Genomic DNA, 18,136 nt, shown 5'->3' with positions numbered 1-18,136 from the left:
CGCACACTTTGTATGGCTTAGCGTAGTTATCCAGCTACCTCGGTGCAACCTTTTGGCCTAAAAACAATATTGTAAGGTGTTCAGAATAGACTGGAAATGAGTGTAAATGAATGTTATTGAGGTTAATAATAGAGTAGGAGCTAAAAAAAATCAAAATTCTGACATTTTAGCAGTTTTTATGCCTTTGTTAAAAAAAAAAAATCAGAACCCAAAACTCAAAAGGTTGAGGGGGTGTTTTGGCAAAACCCATCAGAACCCAAAACGCAAAAAGTGGCTGGTGCACATCCCTAATAATAATCAAGGAGGGCTAAAGAAATGGACACAACTGCAATGTTTATGTTTTTTATTAAAGATTTGATAGTGATTATGTTTTTCAGTGGATTTTGTTTAATAAGGTATAAACTGTTACCTATACAGTATCTCAAACTTCTCACTTTCTTTCCCCACTTGTTTTAATCTATCCTGCCCTAATTTAGTACGAGCCCTCAAACCGAGGGACAGACAAAACTGCAGGTAAAGACCCCAGCAAACTTGCTGAACGGTAAGTGTGCCGAAAAAGATATTGCTTCCATGGATTCTATCCCTCAGTCTAACTTCTCCGAAGAACAATATTACCCATCTTGTATAATTTCTGTCTTAAATTTACTGGTTTTTATTTTTTTCCATCTATTTTAATTATCGTGGTCAAGCGTTGTGACCAATTCATCCATTACAGCCAATAATCCATGTAAACATTTGACATTTAAGAGGACCCTACTGTATCCTCTGATTTATCTCAACAAATAGGAGCACGGAGCTCATTGATGGAAGGACAGGATCAGACCGATCTGTGAAGACAGATTTACTATTTATAGCAGATTTTCTCGTTTTTGTAAGAACTACATTATTCATTAGTTTATCTTTGCACTTGGGTTTTTAATGAGGAATAAATAGAATACTTCTTTAAATACAATACACTGAAGATACTCACCTAGAGCATATACAGTATATCAAAAACAATAGAAAAATGAATAGCCCCTCAAAAATAAACAGGATCTATTGCTCAAGCACAGTAGTAGCTGTCCAAAGCATAGTCAGCCATTTTTGATCTACAACACATTTGAACTGTGGCATGGTACCAAGGAACTATAGATGTATCCAAATACATCTAGCATCCCTGCGCATAAAACAGACCTTCTCGTTTTGCCATGCCATGGGGGGACTCAGTAGCTCTGAGCACCGCTGAGTATACATTTTTATTTTGCAATGCAGCTTACACACAAGCAGCTCTTGCTGATTACAATATGTGGCATGCCTATACTCAGTGGTGTAACTACAATTTGGGCTCCCCCACCACTAAAACATGTGTGCCCCCCCCCTCCCCTTACCATTGCATCTGCCCCCTGGTCCGTGGTCCGTTCTCCTGTCTGCGGTCGCGGCGCTCCTCCTATTAGAATGGCACATGCAAAATGGCCGCCGGGTTACAGCAGACCGTTATTTAGGAAGCAAGAGGAGGTCGCCGCCTCCTCTAGCATCCTTAATAACCATCTGCTGTGAGGGGGGCGGCCATTTTGCAAAAGACATTCTAACAGGAGCCAAAGAAGCGTCGATACTGCAGACAGCAGGGAGATTTGCTGATCCCGATCACAGCAACAGGTAATCGGCGGCAGCCCCATTACCAATAGCTTCCGCAGACCCCACGGTGCCCAATCGTAACTAGCGCCTCCAAGCCACCGCGGGGTCTGAGGAGCTATTGTAACACCACTGCCTATACTCGCTGCGCTCGCCACACTATATAAAATAAACTCCATGCCGACATGGATAGTGGGGGTATGAGCGTACTACCTATAGTGGGCGCCCAACTAACATATAAGTACCCTGTATTGCAGGCATTCCCAACCACGGTCCTCAAGGCACACCAACAGTGCAGGTTTTAGTGATATCCAGGCTTCAGCACAGATGGTTTAATCAGAATCCCTCAGATACTAATTAAGTCACCTGTGCTTAAGCCTGGATAGAGGGAGAATAAATTAGTGTGCCGAGCGTAGGCTGCGTGAAGCTTGGTGGCGAGCGCAGCGAGCCTGCAAGTGGGGGGCGATCCACGTCCCCCCTTGTCGGGATTTCGGCGGTCGGGACTCCGGCATCGGGATTTTGACCGCCGGGATTCCGACTGCCGGGATTTCGTACCAATCCCCTACAAACTTATATGAAGAAGGCAAGTCAGATGCTTGGTTGCATAGGGAGAGGTATCAGCAGTAGAAAGAAAGAAGTAATAATGCCACTGTATAGGTCATTGGTACGACCTCACCTAGAGTATTGTGTTCAGTTCTGGAGGCCATATCTCCAGAAGGATATAAATAGACTGTACAAAGAAGAGCAACTAAAATGGTGCATGGCCTACATCACAAAACGTACCAGGAAAGACTAAAAGATCTTAATATGTATACTTTAGAGCAGAGAAGGGAAAGGGGGGACATGATAGAAACTTTCAAATATATCAAGGGCTTTAACAAGGTACAGGTGGGAAACATTCTTCACAGGAAGAGGAGCAACAGAACACGAGGACATGCACTGAAACTAGAGGGAGGAAGATTCAGGGGAAATGTGAGGAAGAATTTTTTCATAGAAAGAGTAGTAGATAAGTGGAATAGCCTCCCAACAGAGGTGGTAGACGCAAATACAGTAGTACAATTTAAACATGCTTGGGATAAGCATATTGATATCCTTACAAAAAAATAAGGATCAAATATGGTTTGAGGTAACATGTTTAAAAAAAGGGGCAGACTAGATGGGCCAAGTGGTTCTTATCTGCCGTCAAATTCTATGTTTCTATGTTTCTATGTTTCTATATCTATATTGCAGTGTAAAAATAAAACAGCCAGTATTTACCCTGCACAGAAACAATAAAACACCCAAATCTAACTCTCTCTGCACATGTTACATCTGCCCCACCTGCAGTGCACATGGTTTTGTCCACTAGAGAGTGATTGTGCCTTTCCATGTGAATCGGAATAACCCCCAATGTCTGAAAGTCCAGATGGTTGGGCGGTAGGTTTAGCCCCCACCAAAACCCCCCTCTTTTCTCTTTCATGGCTAAGGGAGTTTATTCTGTCTGACTTGACCTGTCTATATGCTAATTTTGCTGTATCTGAGTATTATAATTCTGTTCTATTTTATATACCTTTTTCTTCAGCTAGAACTGAATTTTTTTCACCATTTGGATATTGTTGGTACTTATTGAAAATCATAATAACATTATGTTTAGTTGCCTCTAAAAATGCCATCTATATACATTTTGAGAGTTGAGGTAAAAATTTCATGCAACTATTTCTATTTCATGCAAAGTTTAAAATAAATTGGAATATGTTCACAAAATTTTCATGACCATGGCAAACTATGGGGTTTACATTGAGAAAGCACTTTAACTTAATGCCAGATGGTGTAACAGCGGCAGAAGAGAAAGGCGAGTACAGTACAGTATGACAGGATTTTAGGACGAGTTAGAACAGAGTATTCTGGTGAGACAGCAGAAGCTGACACAGTGAGAAATGCTTTTAAGGAAAGCACTGACTGTAATATACCGTATAACATGAAATTATATAATATAATGATGAACATTGCACCAAGATCCCAAATAAAACAAAATCCTACTGTACAGTGGTGTGCCCCAAATTGAGATATTAATACCAGTTGAGTATCACTTAACCGAAATGCTCGAGACCACAAGCGTTTTGGATAAGGCATTTTTGCGGATTTTGGAATTTTTTTTTTCCATACTTACCTGGTCCCCTGGTGGTGCCCCGATGATCCCCGACGTCCACAGTGTCCCCCGGCAGCCATGGTGGCTTTCAGGATCCTCTTCAGTGGCAAACAGGATAAGGGGCCTGATTCAGAGATTCCTGCAGGCATGCACATGCCCTGGAGCGCAAGCATGAGCCCTGAAACTGCAGTCACAGGAGATCACAAGGGGCGGAGACCGGGCAGCGACGATGCAACAAGGGCGGCGACTAACCGTTTTGTGGGAGCGGTCCACTGCGACCCCAAACATGGCTATCCTGGCTGAGCAACTGGTAATGTGCAGAAGCCGGCGTGTGGAGTGGCCTTGTTGTCCACTGGGCGGCCTCCTACCACCTGGTTCGGATGCAGGACCCAACGAGAGGGGGGGCGGGAATTAATTACCCATCCCGGGCTTGCTGGAGGAGCCCGGCGGCGGCCCTGGTCTGACCCCCCCTTCCCCCTGCGTCCCTCCCGGGCAGCAGCAGCACACACCTACACTGACCACGTGAGAGGTCATGCTGAGCCTGTCAGCACAGCACATGCTGTAGATGTGTGCTGCTGCTGAGGGGGGGGGGGGGGGGCGACAATAACACTCCCCCCCCCCCCCTCGACTTGAGTTTTTTGTCACCCCCATGAGACATTTTGGGGGCGTGGCCTAAATGCTGGAGGTGGCCACGCCTCCTGTGATTAGGCCACCCCACCAAATTTTACCGGGGCCCAGCATACATCTCAGCGGCCCGGTCAGATGTAGTAGTGTCCATGTGTGAGTCTATTGCTGGTCACATGTCTGTGAGTTAATATTACCGCTGCTACAAGCCCTTCCCCGGTGTACATCCATGCATACTGTATGAATGGGCAAGGACTTTGATATCAGTTATGTCTGAATAATTATTCAACCTTGATGTCCTTGTGGGTAGCAAATGAAGGCCACCTGTCTATGTGAAGTGCTGTTCTCAGGGTAAGCTGCTCCCTCCTGGTAATTATTGCCATCCCAGCAAAAGAACTGAGCTTGATTGACATTTCCGGTATCTGTCATGTCCACAGTCACATCATTTAAAATGTGTTTTTAACTCTCAGGAGATGTACTTAGCCTTGAAGAATGTTAAAGTGGAGAGAGATAAAATACCAGCCAATCAGCACCTACAGTAACTGCCATGTTACAGCCTGCGGAGGAAGTTTGCTAAGAAGGCCAATTACTGCCGATGCCGTGTGCGAACAGGTATGACTGGGATTGGCCGGAATCGGCCTGAAAATACAAATGGAGAACACAGCTAATTTACAAAGCTACCGTATTCTCCGGATTCGTATTTTCCAATGAAGCATCAGCAGGATCAGTCAGATCCGTGAAATTCTTCTCTAAGTAAATAAAAAATAAAAATAAATAAATAAATAAAACATCAATCATCTTCCCCCCCCACCCCCGACTGAGCCAATACTGTTTGCAGAATACAGAGGAGGAGAACAAAATGGGGTCCCCCTATTTTTCTATAACCAATACCAGGCACTTGGCCCAGCCCTGGTTCCCAAAATACGGGGGACAAAGGGAGTAGGGGTCCCCTGTATTTCGGTAACCAGTACAGGCCTGCGGTGTCCTGCCACAGCCGGGGGGCACTTTTTACCCAAGGTCCTCTGGCCAAAGCATGAGCACCATAGCTGGTCAGCCCTGGCCAATGCTGAAGCCCGGGGCTGTCCCTGCCGCACCTGAGCTGTGGGTGACGAGCTGATGGTGTTAAAAGTGTAAACGTTAAAAATAGATATTAAGTTCTGTAGTAAAACAACAGGGCCCAGCAAGCATCCCCCGCATGCAGGAACTTGGAGAACCAGAAGTCCCAGCATGTGGCGCATTAATGTAGTTCTACTACAAAACCAATACCATTTATTGGGGGGTCCCCACTCCCCCATGGACCCAGTCCAGGCTGACAAGCCACGGTGTCGTTCGTGTTTTGGCCAGGGAAACTAATATAGTTTCCCCTGGGTGTTGAATGACACCGCTGGCTGAGCCTAGTGCTGGTCTCCGAAATATGGGGGACCCCTATTCCTTTTGTCCCCCATATTTTAGGAACCAAGATGGGGTCAAGAGCCTAGTGTGGGAATAGAAATACAGGGGGACCCCATTTCATTTCCCCCCTGTATTTCTTCAACTAAGACCGGCTCAATGACCCTGGGGCTGGTTATACTTGGGCAGGGGGGAACCCACAACGTTTTTGTTTTAATTATTTATGTTTCAATTGTTTTTTTTATTCAGATAAGCTTATGTAGACACCTGAAGAGGGGTTACCTTATGGAATGCGGTGAGGGCCAGCGGGGTCACCACCCTCCCGCGCTGTGGATGCGGCTGGTGGGTGCTGAGCATTGAGGGATTCTTCCCTCTTCAGTCCCCCTCTGTGCGTGGCGAGCGCGGCTCACAAGCAGGGAGGTCGGCGGGGGTCACAGCCTCTCCGCACTCGGCTGCTGCGGCAGTCTCTCCCTGCCGCGTCTTCTCCTCTTACTTGCCGGGGTCAGCGGGGGTCACGGGCGCTCCGCTGCTGCTGCCCGGCGGGTGGACGCTGCTGCACTGCGTCACCCGTTTTGAGGTCGGCGGGGGTCACCGCTGCGTCTCTTCTTCTCGCGGCTTCTCCGTCCTCCTGCTCCACGCTCTTCCCCACGTGAGTCCCTCCTATCTTCTTCTGGCTCTTCCGTCCCACCATTCCCTGACGTCACTTGGCGCGCTGTGTCAGGGTGTATTAACCCCTTCCTCTCCTGGGGCTTACATCCGCCCGTACTTTTTCGTGGTCGTGTCCTCACACCACGTTACCGAAAAGGCAAGTCCGAACCATCCACAAAGTTCTGAATAATTAGAGAGTCTCTTTCACAGTGTCACTTCTTCCATTAGGAAGGGCAACCTATTAACCGTTATCACAGCATAATTATAAGCGAACAACCTACACATACATATTTTGCATAACATTAGAACGGCATTATACATAACGGTAGGACACATTTAGATACAATGCTGATAGTGCCCTAGGGCGTGGGACTTAAATATTGAGACCATGCTGGTAGTGTACCCACAACACAGTTGGGCCTCGTCTGGTATTCCGCTTCCGTGGACTTCGACCACTGCCCTCGGTTTCTTGGTGACCATGTAGGGCTCGGCCTCCCAGGTATGGCGGACTCTACGCTGTGGACGTCTGTTAACCATAGGGGTGCGGTAATTCCACTCCTCTTCAGCGACCGGCTTCTGTCCTCTATTGGCGGGGACGAGGTTCACTTCTGAGAATGAATGCCGCGAGACTGGCCTGAGGGAAATCGACGCAGCCATCTGCCCACTTTGGCACCGATGGGCACGCCTGCGGAAAGGACACCTGTCGAGGTCCGGCCGGTTTCTTCGCGCTGGCAGCCCACCTGGACCAGTCACGTCCACCGCTTTGGCACCCTTTTCCTCCTCTACCACGTCGAACTCTACCGTCTCGCCTTCTCTGAGACTGTAAGAAGATCTCCGCGAGTGGCTCTTCCTAAGGGCTGTCCGGTGGACAAAAATGTCATTCCTCGTGTCGTTCCGGTTGATGAAGCCATACCCCCTTCGGACGTTAAACCACTTGACCGTCCCTTGGGTACGCGGGGCCAGCACTCTCTCGCCCACTTGGCTCCCCTGGACACAGATGATATGCTGTTGGGTGAACTCTCCAGCCTGGTCTTGGTTAACTGGTTCTTGCCTTAACGCTGCAATCAGCTCCTCAGGGCAATTCCTTAATATGTTCATGCCCAGGATGATGGGGGCGACTCTTCCTTCCCCACAGGTGATCACTAAATACCCCTGCCTGGGTAAACATGTTCGTCCAATCTGTAAATCGGCTTCCCAGTACCCGTTGCAGATGACCTCGCGGCCATTGGCAGCGACCACCTTCACCTGAGTGGGGGGCTGTCTGAGCGGTACTTCTTTTCCCCAATACTTTTGGAGAGTGGGTAACTGTATCATGGATACCTGTGACCCAGTGTCGATCGTGGCCACTGCCTCTATCCCATCGATCACCACTGGGATTCTTGGGCATTGTCCTACATATTGGGCCCACCATTCCTCCGGGTCTGAGTCTACTCCCGGCATTCTCCCCGAGGTTCGGCCCTCTCCCTCGGGGCATTGGAGTTTAAATGGTCGGGCGAGGGGCAGCTTCTCTCGACGTGCCCGGCCTCCTGACAGTCGCGACAGATGGGTCGACCTTGATGGTCAAACTGGTCCGAGGCTCGCCTCCCATATTCCCGAGGCGGGTCCCATCGCCTCCGGTTTGACGGCTGCCTTTCCGCCCTCCATCTGGCTTCCTCGTTGTCCGACGTGGTTTGTTGCACCAGCTGGCGTATGTCCCGCTGCATAGCTGCCATCCCGAGGGCCAGGTCTTCTACCTGACGTTGGAGGGTCTGCTCTGAATCATCCGCTGGTGGTTGGCCACCCCGGCTGGCTGGGCCCTTCAGTTGGCCGACTTGTTCCGAGCTCGAGGCTACGGCTCCTCGGGCCCCCACCATCTCCGGGTATTCCACCTCGGGGTCCACGTGGTTCCCGACGGTCAAGATGGCGGCGTTCTTAAAATCAGCAAAGGACTTCCCCGACATCTGCATCCTTAGGAGTCGCAGTTGGGTCTTAATGTTGGAGTTCGACACCCCTTCCACGAATTGGAGTGTGAGCGCCTCATCACTGTTACGCACCTCATCCTTGTCGGCCGCTTGGATGAGCCTCAGGGTCTTTTGTAGACTTATAGCGAAGTCCCGGAGGGTTTCGCCTGGTCGCTGTTTCCGACCGTAGAGTTGCATCTTCAACTCCGGGAGGGTGGCGGTCTCGAAGATCGTGGCTAGCCGAGTCAAGATCTGGTCGGCGTTCTTCTTTTGGTCGTCCTCCCACGATTCGACCTCGCTAAGGGCAGAGCCCGTGAGTTGGCCAATTAATATCTGCACTCTCTGCTCTTCACTTGGGGTATAGAGCTGACCCATGGACTTCATCTGATTACTGAATGCCGTGAACGTGGCGCCTTTGTTGGGGTCCCCACTGTAGGTCAGCATCCATGGGGCCCCAAAGTAATAGGGTAGCGTGATGGGGGCGTGAGGAGCTGCTGCTGGGGCAGGCACTGCCACTGGCGGGGCAGCCTGTTGGTCGCCGTTGGGGGCACACCGGCCGGTTGCCCACCCCCGGCCTGTGGTGCGTCCATCCTGGGATCAGATTATACTCTGCGTCGACTAGAATCCTGTTCGTGACGCCAAAGAATTGTAGACACCTGAAGAGGGGTTACCTTATGGAATGCGGTGAGGGCCAGCGGGGTCACCACCCTCCCGCGCTGTGGATGCGGCTGGTGGGTGCTGAGCATTGAGGGATTCTTCCCTCTTCAGTCCCCCTCTGTGCGTGGCGAGCGCGGCTCACAAGCAGGGAGGTCGGCGGGGGTCACAGCCTCTCCGCACTCGGCTGCTGCGGCAGTCTCTCCCTGCCGCGTCTTCTCCTCTTACTTGCCGGGGTCAGCGGGGGTCACGGGCGCTCCGCTGCTGCTGCCCGGCGGGTGGACGCTGCTGCACTGCGTCACCCGTTTTGAGGTCGGCGGGGGTCACCGCTGCGTCTCTTCTTCTCGCGGCTTCTCCGTCCTCCTGCTCCACGCTCTTCCCCACGTGAGTCCCTCCTATCTTCTTCTGGCTCTTCCGTCCCACCATTCCCTGACGTCACTTGGCGCGCTGTGTCAGGGTGTATTAACCCCTTCCTCTCCTGGGGCTTACACTTACACAAATCTGTCTGATCCATGCAAGCTGAAGTCAGATAGAACTCTATGGCCTTATATGGAAGAGTTCTATCGATGGTGTATTCATTCGTACACCCGAATTTGACTGAAGTCGTTATGCGTAAAACAGCCAATCAGTCGAATTTGGCTGTTTGTAAATTTGCCAGGCACCGAGACCTGGCCACATATATCACATCGATGGGTATGAATGGGTGCATTCTTCCCCTGGATCTTAGTAAATTCCCCCTGTCTTTGAAAATTTACAGTTAGGAGCTTATTGACCAACAGTTTAACTATATTCAGGACTTATTACATCTGCCCCTGTATGAGAGTTGTGCTCCACTAACAGCATTGTTTCAGCTATTGTCCCCGGCCATTGGACTGAATCTGACCTACTGGTAATGGTGACAGATGCAGTCCCAATTTCAGACAGTGTGCTTCGGACTGTGCATGACCGTTGTGGACTACTGAAAGCCTCTGTTCAGCTATTGTAATGTGATTTTAACAAGCTGACAACCATGCATCAAAACAGCAGTAAAATACAGATGAGATCTTTAGCATCGCAGCAGAATTATCCTGTGGTGTAATATTGACTGCCCTGTACTGATCATATATTGTGTCATCTATCTTGGCAAGTCACATTACAATACCCAAGTCTGCAACTATGTGGTGATTGATCTGTGGATTGCATTGATTCCGTAGGCTGTGCGGTTGGCTGGAAATCCTTGGCTCCTGCTTTAAATGTTATTTCTACCAATTATCATCTGATGACTGCTACGGGCACCATAGCTGCCCTTTGATATGACCGGCATTCCTCCAGAATTAACATCATGCAAATCTCCGAGCCTTTGGATAGGATCAATGTGGATCAGGTAGTGGCCCTAATATTCTTTACGTTAAGGCGTATGACAGCATGTGATGCTGTCATATGCACTGGAACCAGTACACAACCCATCACCACTGGTTTAGTCAGCGGCGTAACTACAATTTGGGCGCCCCCGCCACTAAAATATGTGCACTTCCCATTACCGATGCATCTGCCGCCTGGTCTGTTGTCCGTTGACAGCCCGCAGGGACCAGCAGATACTTCTGTCTGCGGTCCAAGCGCGGTGTTCCTCCTATCAGAATGTCACTAGCAAAATGGCCGCCACCTTACAGCAGACCATTATTTAGGTTGCAAGAGGAGGTCGCTGCCTCCTCTAGCATCCTTAATACCCGCCTGCTGTGAGGGGGGCGGCCATTTTGCAAGTGACATTCTAACAGATGCCGGGACTGCAGACATCAGAAAGCTCTGCTGGTCCCGGCGGCCGGTAGCAACAGGTTGGCGGCAGCCCCATTAACAATAGCTTCAGCAGACTCCGGGGCGCCCAGACTTACCTGGTGCCTCCAAGCCACTGCCGGGTCTGCAGAACTATTGTTACGCCACTGGGTCTAGTGGTTTGTGAGCACACATCAGGATTAACAGAGATACCATGATAGTGCATTTTGTGAGATGTTTCCTTGAGCCTGACACTCTTTTCCTGACCTCCGCCCCGGTATTCTTTTTCATCTTTCTAGAATTTTCATTTCTCTTTTTCTCTGACTCTTTCGTGTTTTTTCTCACTCTCCTTTTTATTATCTCCTTTTCTCTTTCTAAATCTCTGCTTTCCCGCAGCAGCAGTTGGTATGACTGAGCCTTTTATACCGTGTTCTGCATTTCACATTTCGTCAAGCAAAACGGGATACATCCTGACTCCTAACAGCATCAATAAGGAACATGTCTGGGCAGAACAAAAGACGTGTAAATTCCAAGCCGAATAAAAATTACAGAGGGATTACTACATAGAACACTTTAAGGCAAAGAAATGGTAACAATTCTGTATCCAAATGAGAATAAGGATAATATCAGTAGCACGGTATGAAAATGTGGCTAATCTCAACCATCTGCTTTGTCATTGTATTGGTCTAATACTGATCCTTGTGATTCCCAAGTAATCATTTTGAAATAGTCTCAGAATGTTCTTTTATGGTAAAACTGCAATATAATCAAATGCTACAAAATATTACATCAGGGTCGCCTACCCTCCCGGAATGGCCAGGAGGCTCCCGAAAATCAGGTGGCACTCCAAAAATGTCCTTCATCGTCTAGGAGACAGAGGGCCTGCTAGGCATCTATCACCTGTAAGGGGAGGGCAGCACATGCAGCGTTACCCAGAAGTGTGGATTCCGAGAGTGCTGGTGCACTCTGAGCAGTAACCCCGTATCAACGAGCATGTAACCCCATGGCAATGAGCAAGAAACCCCAAGCAATGAGCATTTAAACCCAGGCAATGAGCATATGTAATCCCTTGCAACAAGCATGTAATCCGAAAATGAACATGAAACTCCTGGCAACAAGCCTTTAATCCCTGTCAACGAGCATGCAACCCCATGGCAATGAGCAAGAAACCCCCGGCAATGAGCATGGCAATGAGCATATGTAATCCCTTGCAACAAGCATGTAATCTGGCAACGAGCATGAAACTCCTGGCAACAAGCCTTTAACCCCTGTCAATGAGCATGTAACCCCTGGCAATGAGCTTGTAGGTTAAAAAAATAACTCATATATAACTTTTTTGATAAGTGGGATGCAAAATTTCTAGTTACACCAAGAATGGATATTCAGTGGGTGAAATTCTCTAATTAATTACATAATTGACAAATTTAAAAAAAGCAAAGTCTTACCTGTAAATCTTGTATCGAGTTGAGTAGCCCTGCCGATGCCTCTCCACAAAGGACAGGTAACTCCGAGAATGGTGAAATGGACCTCGGTCAGAGATGAGCCAGTCAAACTCTTTGGAGACATGTTCCTGGGATTGGAATGATTCCCGCACGGTGATCTGCTCCCAAATAAACAGGAAGGAGAGCAACTTGACTAGACGCCAGCTCATGCTTCTCCCTCTGCTTCTCCCCTCTCATTCTTGCTCCATTTCCGGGAGTCCTGTTGGAGTGAGAAAAACACAAGAACTGTTAGAAGAACAACATATATATTTAAATGTATAATTAAAGGTTAGCCATATACACAGTGGTAGTAGTAGTATAAACAGAAAAAAACTTAACTGAAAGTATCGCTATCAAAATTCAGCTACCGTATATACTCGAGTATAAGCCGAGTTTTTCAGCCCTTTTTATTTGCTGAAAAAGCCACACTCGGCTTATACTCGAGTCAGTGGCTTTAATATTGTAGCCGCGGCTTAGGGAAGATGGCCGCGGCTACAGAAACATGGCCGCCGGCCTCCTGCCATTACAGAACGGAGTAGGGCATCGGCGCCGCAAAAGGAAGTCAGCGGCTGCCGCCGCGCACCCCCAGGTGGAGCCGGTCAGCGGCACCCTCTACCTCCGTGGAGCACTGCGAGCAGGGCAGCGGCGGACACACCAGGAGGACAGCGGCAGCTGTGCACCCTCCTCCCACCGCCTCCCTGTGGAGCCAGACAGCGTGGCAGCTGCAACCCCCCCCAGTACAGGGGATGGAGGTCAGTAAAAGCCGAGCAGCCTGTGGTGTCCCATGCAGGGGGAGAAACCTGTGGTGTCCCATGCAGGGGGAGAAGCCTGTGGTGTCCCATGCAGGGGGAGAAGCCTGTGGTGTCCTGTTATTATGTCGGGGGAGTATTGTTATTGTGGTGTCCTGTTATTATGTCGGGGGAGCAGCCTGTGGTGTCCTGTTATTATGTAGGTGGAGCAGCCTGTGGTGTCCTGTTATTATGTAGGGGGAGCAGCCTGTGGTGTCCTTGTATTATTATACAGGGGAATTTACCAGTAGCTGCTGCATTTTCCACCCTCGGCTTATACTCGGGTCACTAAGTTTTCCCAGTTTTTTTAGGTAAAATTAGGTGCCTCGGCTTATATTCGGGTCGACTTATACTCGAGTATATACGGTACATATAAACCCTGTAGGAATTCTAGCTGTACACAAACCATTGGTACCCACATCATTTTGGATTTTCTGATGCCACCATTATTAAAATCCACTGAAGACATCACATGGAATATTCTTAACCTTGGTACAATAATTTATTACGCACAACACCGTCTATGACATCAGCAATTAATATAACTCATTCCTACACTGCTCATGAGCAGGACCACCCACTTTATTGACCATTGTTCCATGTACAATGTAATTTGGGAAGATGTGTTAAGCCTTTGGAGATTGATCAAGCCAATCAGTTATTAACTGCCATGATATAGGCTGCGTTTGAAAAATTCAGATATATCGGGCGCAATATAAGTAGTGTGAAAAATGACAGTAGCTGATTGGTTGGTAGCTATCTGCACAGTACGTACAATATGTACAAGCAGTGCTGCTGAGAAGGTCTGCCCGATAAAATGTTGTGGGAGTGGCCTAACCATGGAAGGCCTGGCCACGCCCCCTTAAGAAAATAATTGAATTATAAAGTATCTGTGCAGCCACCGAGCAGGTGGAAGCCTTGAGCTGAGCCCCTCAGCCAGGGGCAATTTGAGGGGGGGAGCGTAATCAGTGTGATCACTCCTCCCTACCTGCACAGCAACAGGCAGAGGCCCAGCAGCAGTCTCTGTCCAGCACACTGCAGAGTGTGTTGTGCAGATGGACGAACAATATGCATCGGTCCCGATGTGCAAACCTGACAAGCTGCCTGTAAAAATACCACAACAATCTCTAAGGAAATTCATTGCTCAGTAGTAATTGTGCAGCTTGTACACATGGAAGCAGATGTTCTCAATTTTCCAAACAGACCTTTAATCTAGATGTTTAACCCATTGTCATATACTACAAACAGAACCCTAATGATTGCTGGGACATTTATATTCTATTAATGTCAAGTGATGGGGCGGGAGGGGGTAATAGAAGAGTTTGCTAAGGCTGTGCTTCTCACCCCGCCAGAGACAGCGCCCCTGCTTGCTGGGGTGACTGAGGTAAGCTCAGCCAGTGGGTAAGTGCAGTGGGTAAACAGCTAGCGGTGCCCCCCTCCAGCACCTTCATCCTGTGTACAGATATAAGTGCCAACCTCCATCACCTTCCCCATGTATACAGCTGGCAGTGCCACCTTCTAGCACCTTCTCCCTGTATCCAGCTAGCAGTACTCCCTCCAGCACATTCCCCTGTATACAACTAGCAGTGCCTCCCTCCAGCACATTCCCCTGTATACAGGCTGCAGAGACTACCCCCAGCACCTTCCCCCTGTATACAGGCTGCAGAGTCCACCACTCCACCTTCACCCTGTATACATCTAGCAGTGCCTTGGCCTGGAAAAATAATGCACGAGGCACGATAAAAAAACATAAAAGAAAAAACATATCCTGGACTATTTTACTTCAAAACTGGGGCGTTAGGTAGCCTTTCCCTGCATGACCACACCCCTTGCAGCAAGGCCACGCCCCTCTTTCCCTCTCTTTCTTTTTTTTGTGCAATAACGGCCAATCCTCTGGGATTATTCCATAGTGCCCTGAGGATCTATTAGCAGCGGCAATTTACAATGGCTAATAGGGTGCCCCCTTAGTCAGATTTCAAGTATTGTATATTAGTGTGTTAAGGAAACATATTGAATCTGTTACTTGTATTTGTTACCCAAGTACAAGCAAATGGTTCGAGTTATTTTAAGGAGGCTGTAAAATTATCTCATCCTCTTCACACTTCTCAGCTACAAACAGCACCTTAGCTGTGTATTATACTTAAAGTGGCACGTTTAACCACATCCAAGCTCAAGCGCCAAACATCTACATATCTGTGAATTAGATTTAAATGGGTATGTTTAATCCACTCCAAAATCCAGATACAATCAGCTAAGCATCTGTGCATTATATTTAAATTGGCATGTTTAACAGACACCGAACCTGCAGCTCCAGTACATACAGTACTTCGAAGTATATGTGCATTATACTTAAATTGGTACTGTATGTTTAATCCACTCCAAACTCCTGCTACACGGCTACAATACGTATCTGTGCATTTCCTTAAATTGGTACGTTTAAGCCATTCAGTTACAAAGAGGGCCATCATGTAGACGTTAAGCGTCAGTGGGAAATCCAATGGAACAGGGACTGAGTGAATGGTTAACTATTCTTGGGAAAGTGCTTTTGTAATATGCAGCTATTCATATAAATGATAGCAATAGATAAATTGTACATAAATTGGTTATGTTGTTTTGCCGTGGCTCTGTATTATCGCTGTCTTATTGGTTATGCACCCATGTTGTTTTGCCGTGGCTCTGTATTATCGCTGTCTTATTGGTTAAGTGCCCATGTTGTTTTGCTGTGGCTCTGTATTATCGCTGTCTTATTGGTTATGCACCCATGCTGTTTTGCTGTGGCTCTGTATTATCGCTGTCTTATTGGTTATGCACCCATGCTTTTTAGCTGTGGCTCTATTATCGCTGTCTTATTGGTTATGCACCCATGCTGTTTAGCTGTGGCTCTGTATTATCGCTGTCTTATTGGTTATGCGCCCATGCTGTTTAGCGGTGGCTCTGTATTACTGCTGTCTTATCGGTTATGCGCCCATGCTGTTTAGCTGTGGCTCTGTATTATTGCTGTCTTATTGGTTATGCGCCCATGCTGTTTAGCTGTGGCTCTGTATTACTGCTGTCTTATTGGTTATGCTCCCATGCTGTTTAGCTGTGGCTCTGTATTATTGCTGTCTTATTGGTTATGCGCCCATGCTGTTTTGCTGTGGCTCTGTATTATTACTGTCTTATTGGTTATGCGCCCATGCTGTTTTGCTGTGGCTCTGTATTATTACTGTCTTATTGGTTATGCGCCCATGCTGTTTAGCAGTGGCTCTGTATTATTGCTGTCTTATTGGTTATGCGCCCATGCTGTTTTGCTGTGGCTCTGTATTATTACTGTCTTATTGGTTATGCGCCCATGCTGTTTAGCAGTGGCTCTGTATTATTGCTGCCTTATTGGTTATGCACCTATGCTGTTTAGCTGTGGCTCTGTATTATTGCTGCCTTATTGGTTATGCGCCCATGCTGTTTAGCTGTGGCTCTGTATTATTGCCGTCTTATTGGTTATGCGCCCATGCTGTTTAGCTGTGGCTCTGTATTATTGCTGTCTTATTGGTTATGCGCCCATGCTGTTTAGCTGTGGCTCTGTATTACTGCCGTCTTATTGGTTATGCGCCCATGCTGTTTAGCTGTGGCTCTGTATTATTGCTGTCTTATTGGTTATGCGCCCATGCTGTTTTGCTGTGGCTCTGTATTATTACTGTCTTATTGGTTATGCGCCCATGCTGTTTAGCAGTGGCTCTGTATTATTGCTGCCTTATTGGTTATGCACCTATGCTGTTTAGCTGTGGCTCTGTATTATTGCTGCCTTATTGGTTATGCGCCCATGCTGTTTAGCTGTGGCTCTGTATTATTGCCGTCTTATTGGTTATGCGCCCATGCTGTTTAGCTGTGGCTCTGTATTATTGCTGCCTTATTGGTTATGCGCCCATGCTGTTTAGCTGTGGCTCTGTATTATCGCTGTCTTATTGGTTATGCACCCATGCTGTTTAGCTGTGGCTCTGTATTATTGCTGTCTTATTGGTTATGCGCCCATGCTGTTTAGCTGTGGCTCTGTATTATTGCTGTCTTATTGGTTTTGTGCCCATGCTGTTTAGCTGTGGCTCTGTATTACTGCTGTCTTTTTGGTTATGCACCCATGCTGTTTAGCTGTTGCTCTGTATTATTACTGTCTTATTGGTTATGCGCCCATGCTGTTTAGCTGTGGCTCTGTATTATCGCTGTCTTATTGGTTATGCGCCCATGCTGTTTAGCTGTTGCTCTGTATTATTACTGTCTTATTGGTTATGCGCCCATGCTGTTTAGCTGAGGCTCTGTATTACTGCCGTCTTATTGGTTATGCGCCCATGCTGTTTAGCTGTGGCTCTGTATTACTGCTGTCTTATTGGTTATGCGCCCTTGCTCTTTAGCTGTGGCTCTTTATTACTGCTGTCTTATTGGTTATGCGCCCATGCTGTTTAGCTGTGGTTCTGTATTATTGCTGTCTTATTGGCTATGCGCCCATGGTGTTTAGCTGAGGCTCTGTATTACTGCCGTCTTATTGGTTATGCGCCCATGCTGTTTAGCTGTGGCTCTGTATTACTGCTGTCTTATTGGTTATGCGCCCTTGCTCTTTAGCTGTGGCTCTTTATTACTGCTGTCTTATTGGTTATGCGCCCATGCTGTTTAGCTGTGGCTCTGTATTATCGCTGTCTTATTGGTTATGCGCCCATGCTGTTTAGCTGTGGCTCTGTATTACTGCTGTATTATTGGTTATGCGCCCATGCTGTTTAGCTGTGGCTCTACCAGGGAAGGAGAAATACAGGGAGCACTAAAATATACAAGGGACATTTCAAAATCCCTTTTTGGGATTTTACACTAAGGACCAGACACCTTTCAGCAAGAAAAATCCTCATCCGTGGTTTATTTATCCCGACCATCCATCCGCACAATAGCCTGATGACAGTGAAGGCTGTGTCATTGTAACCTTGATATAATTGCCCTCAGGCTCCGGGAAGGTTTTGTAGAAGAACGATCTTGGAAAATCCAATATAAATCTAGGTAATTCATTTGTGCGAGTCAATCGGCTTGAGTCCTTATGCTGTTTGTTACACCGGGTAACTTCATCAGAGCATTTTTCCTATAGGCAACAGTGAATCCCGCCACCTTCAG

At 47.8% G+C, this 18,136-nt stretch overlaps 1 protein-coding gene across 2 annotated transcripts in view; it reads right to left on the bottom strand.

Annotated features, from left to right (window-relative positions):
* The window catches only part of BRINP1 (BMP/retinoic acid inducible neural specific 1), a 214,928-nt gene that overhangs the window by 106,197 nt on the left and 90,595 nt on the right, over positions 1-18,136 (bottom strand). For both annotated transcript variants that reach the window (XM_083161031.1, XM_083161030.1), the window contains exon 2: positions 12,189-12,444. In XM_083161031.1, coding sequence (XP_083017157.1) covers positions 12,189-12,394 — 206 coding nt within the window. In that variant the 5' untranslated portion in view covers positions 12,395-12,444. The remainder of the gene's footprint in view (positions 1-12,188; positions 12,445-18,136) is intronic.

The sequence above is a fragment of the Crinia signifera genome, chromosome 9 (assembly GCF_055691185.1).
Source record: "Crinia signifera chromosome 9, ASM5569118v1, whole genome shotgun sequence".
Classification (NCBI taxonomy): domain Eukaryota; kingdom Metazoa; phylum Chordata; class Amphibia; order Anura; family Myobatrachidae; genus Crinia; species Crinia signifera.
Note: the sequence above shows the minus strand (reverse complement) of the source record. Positions and strands in the feature narration are given on the sequence as shown.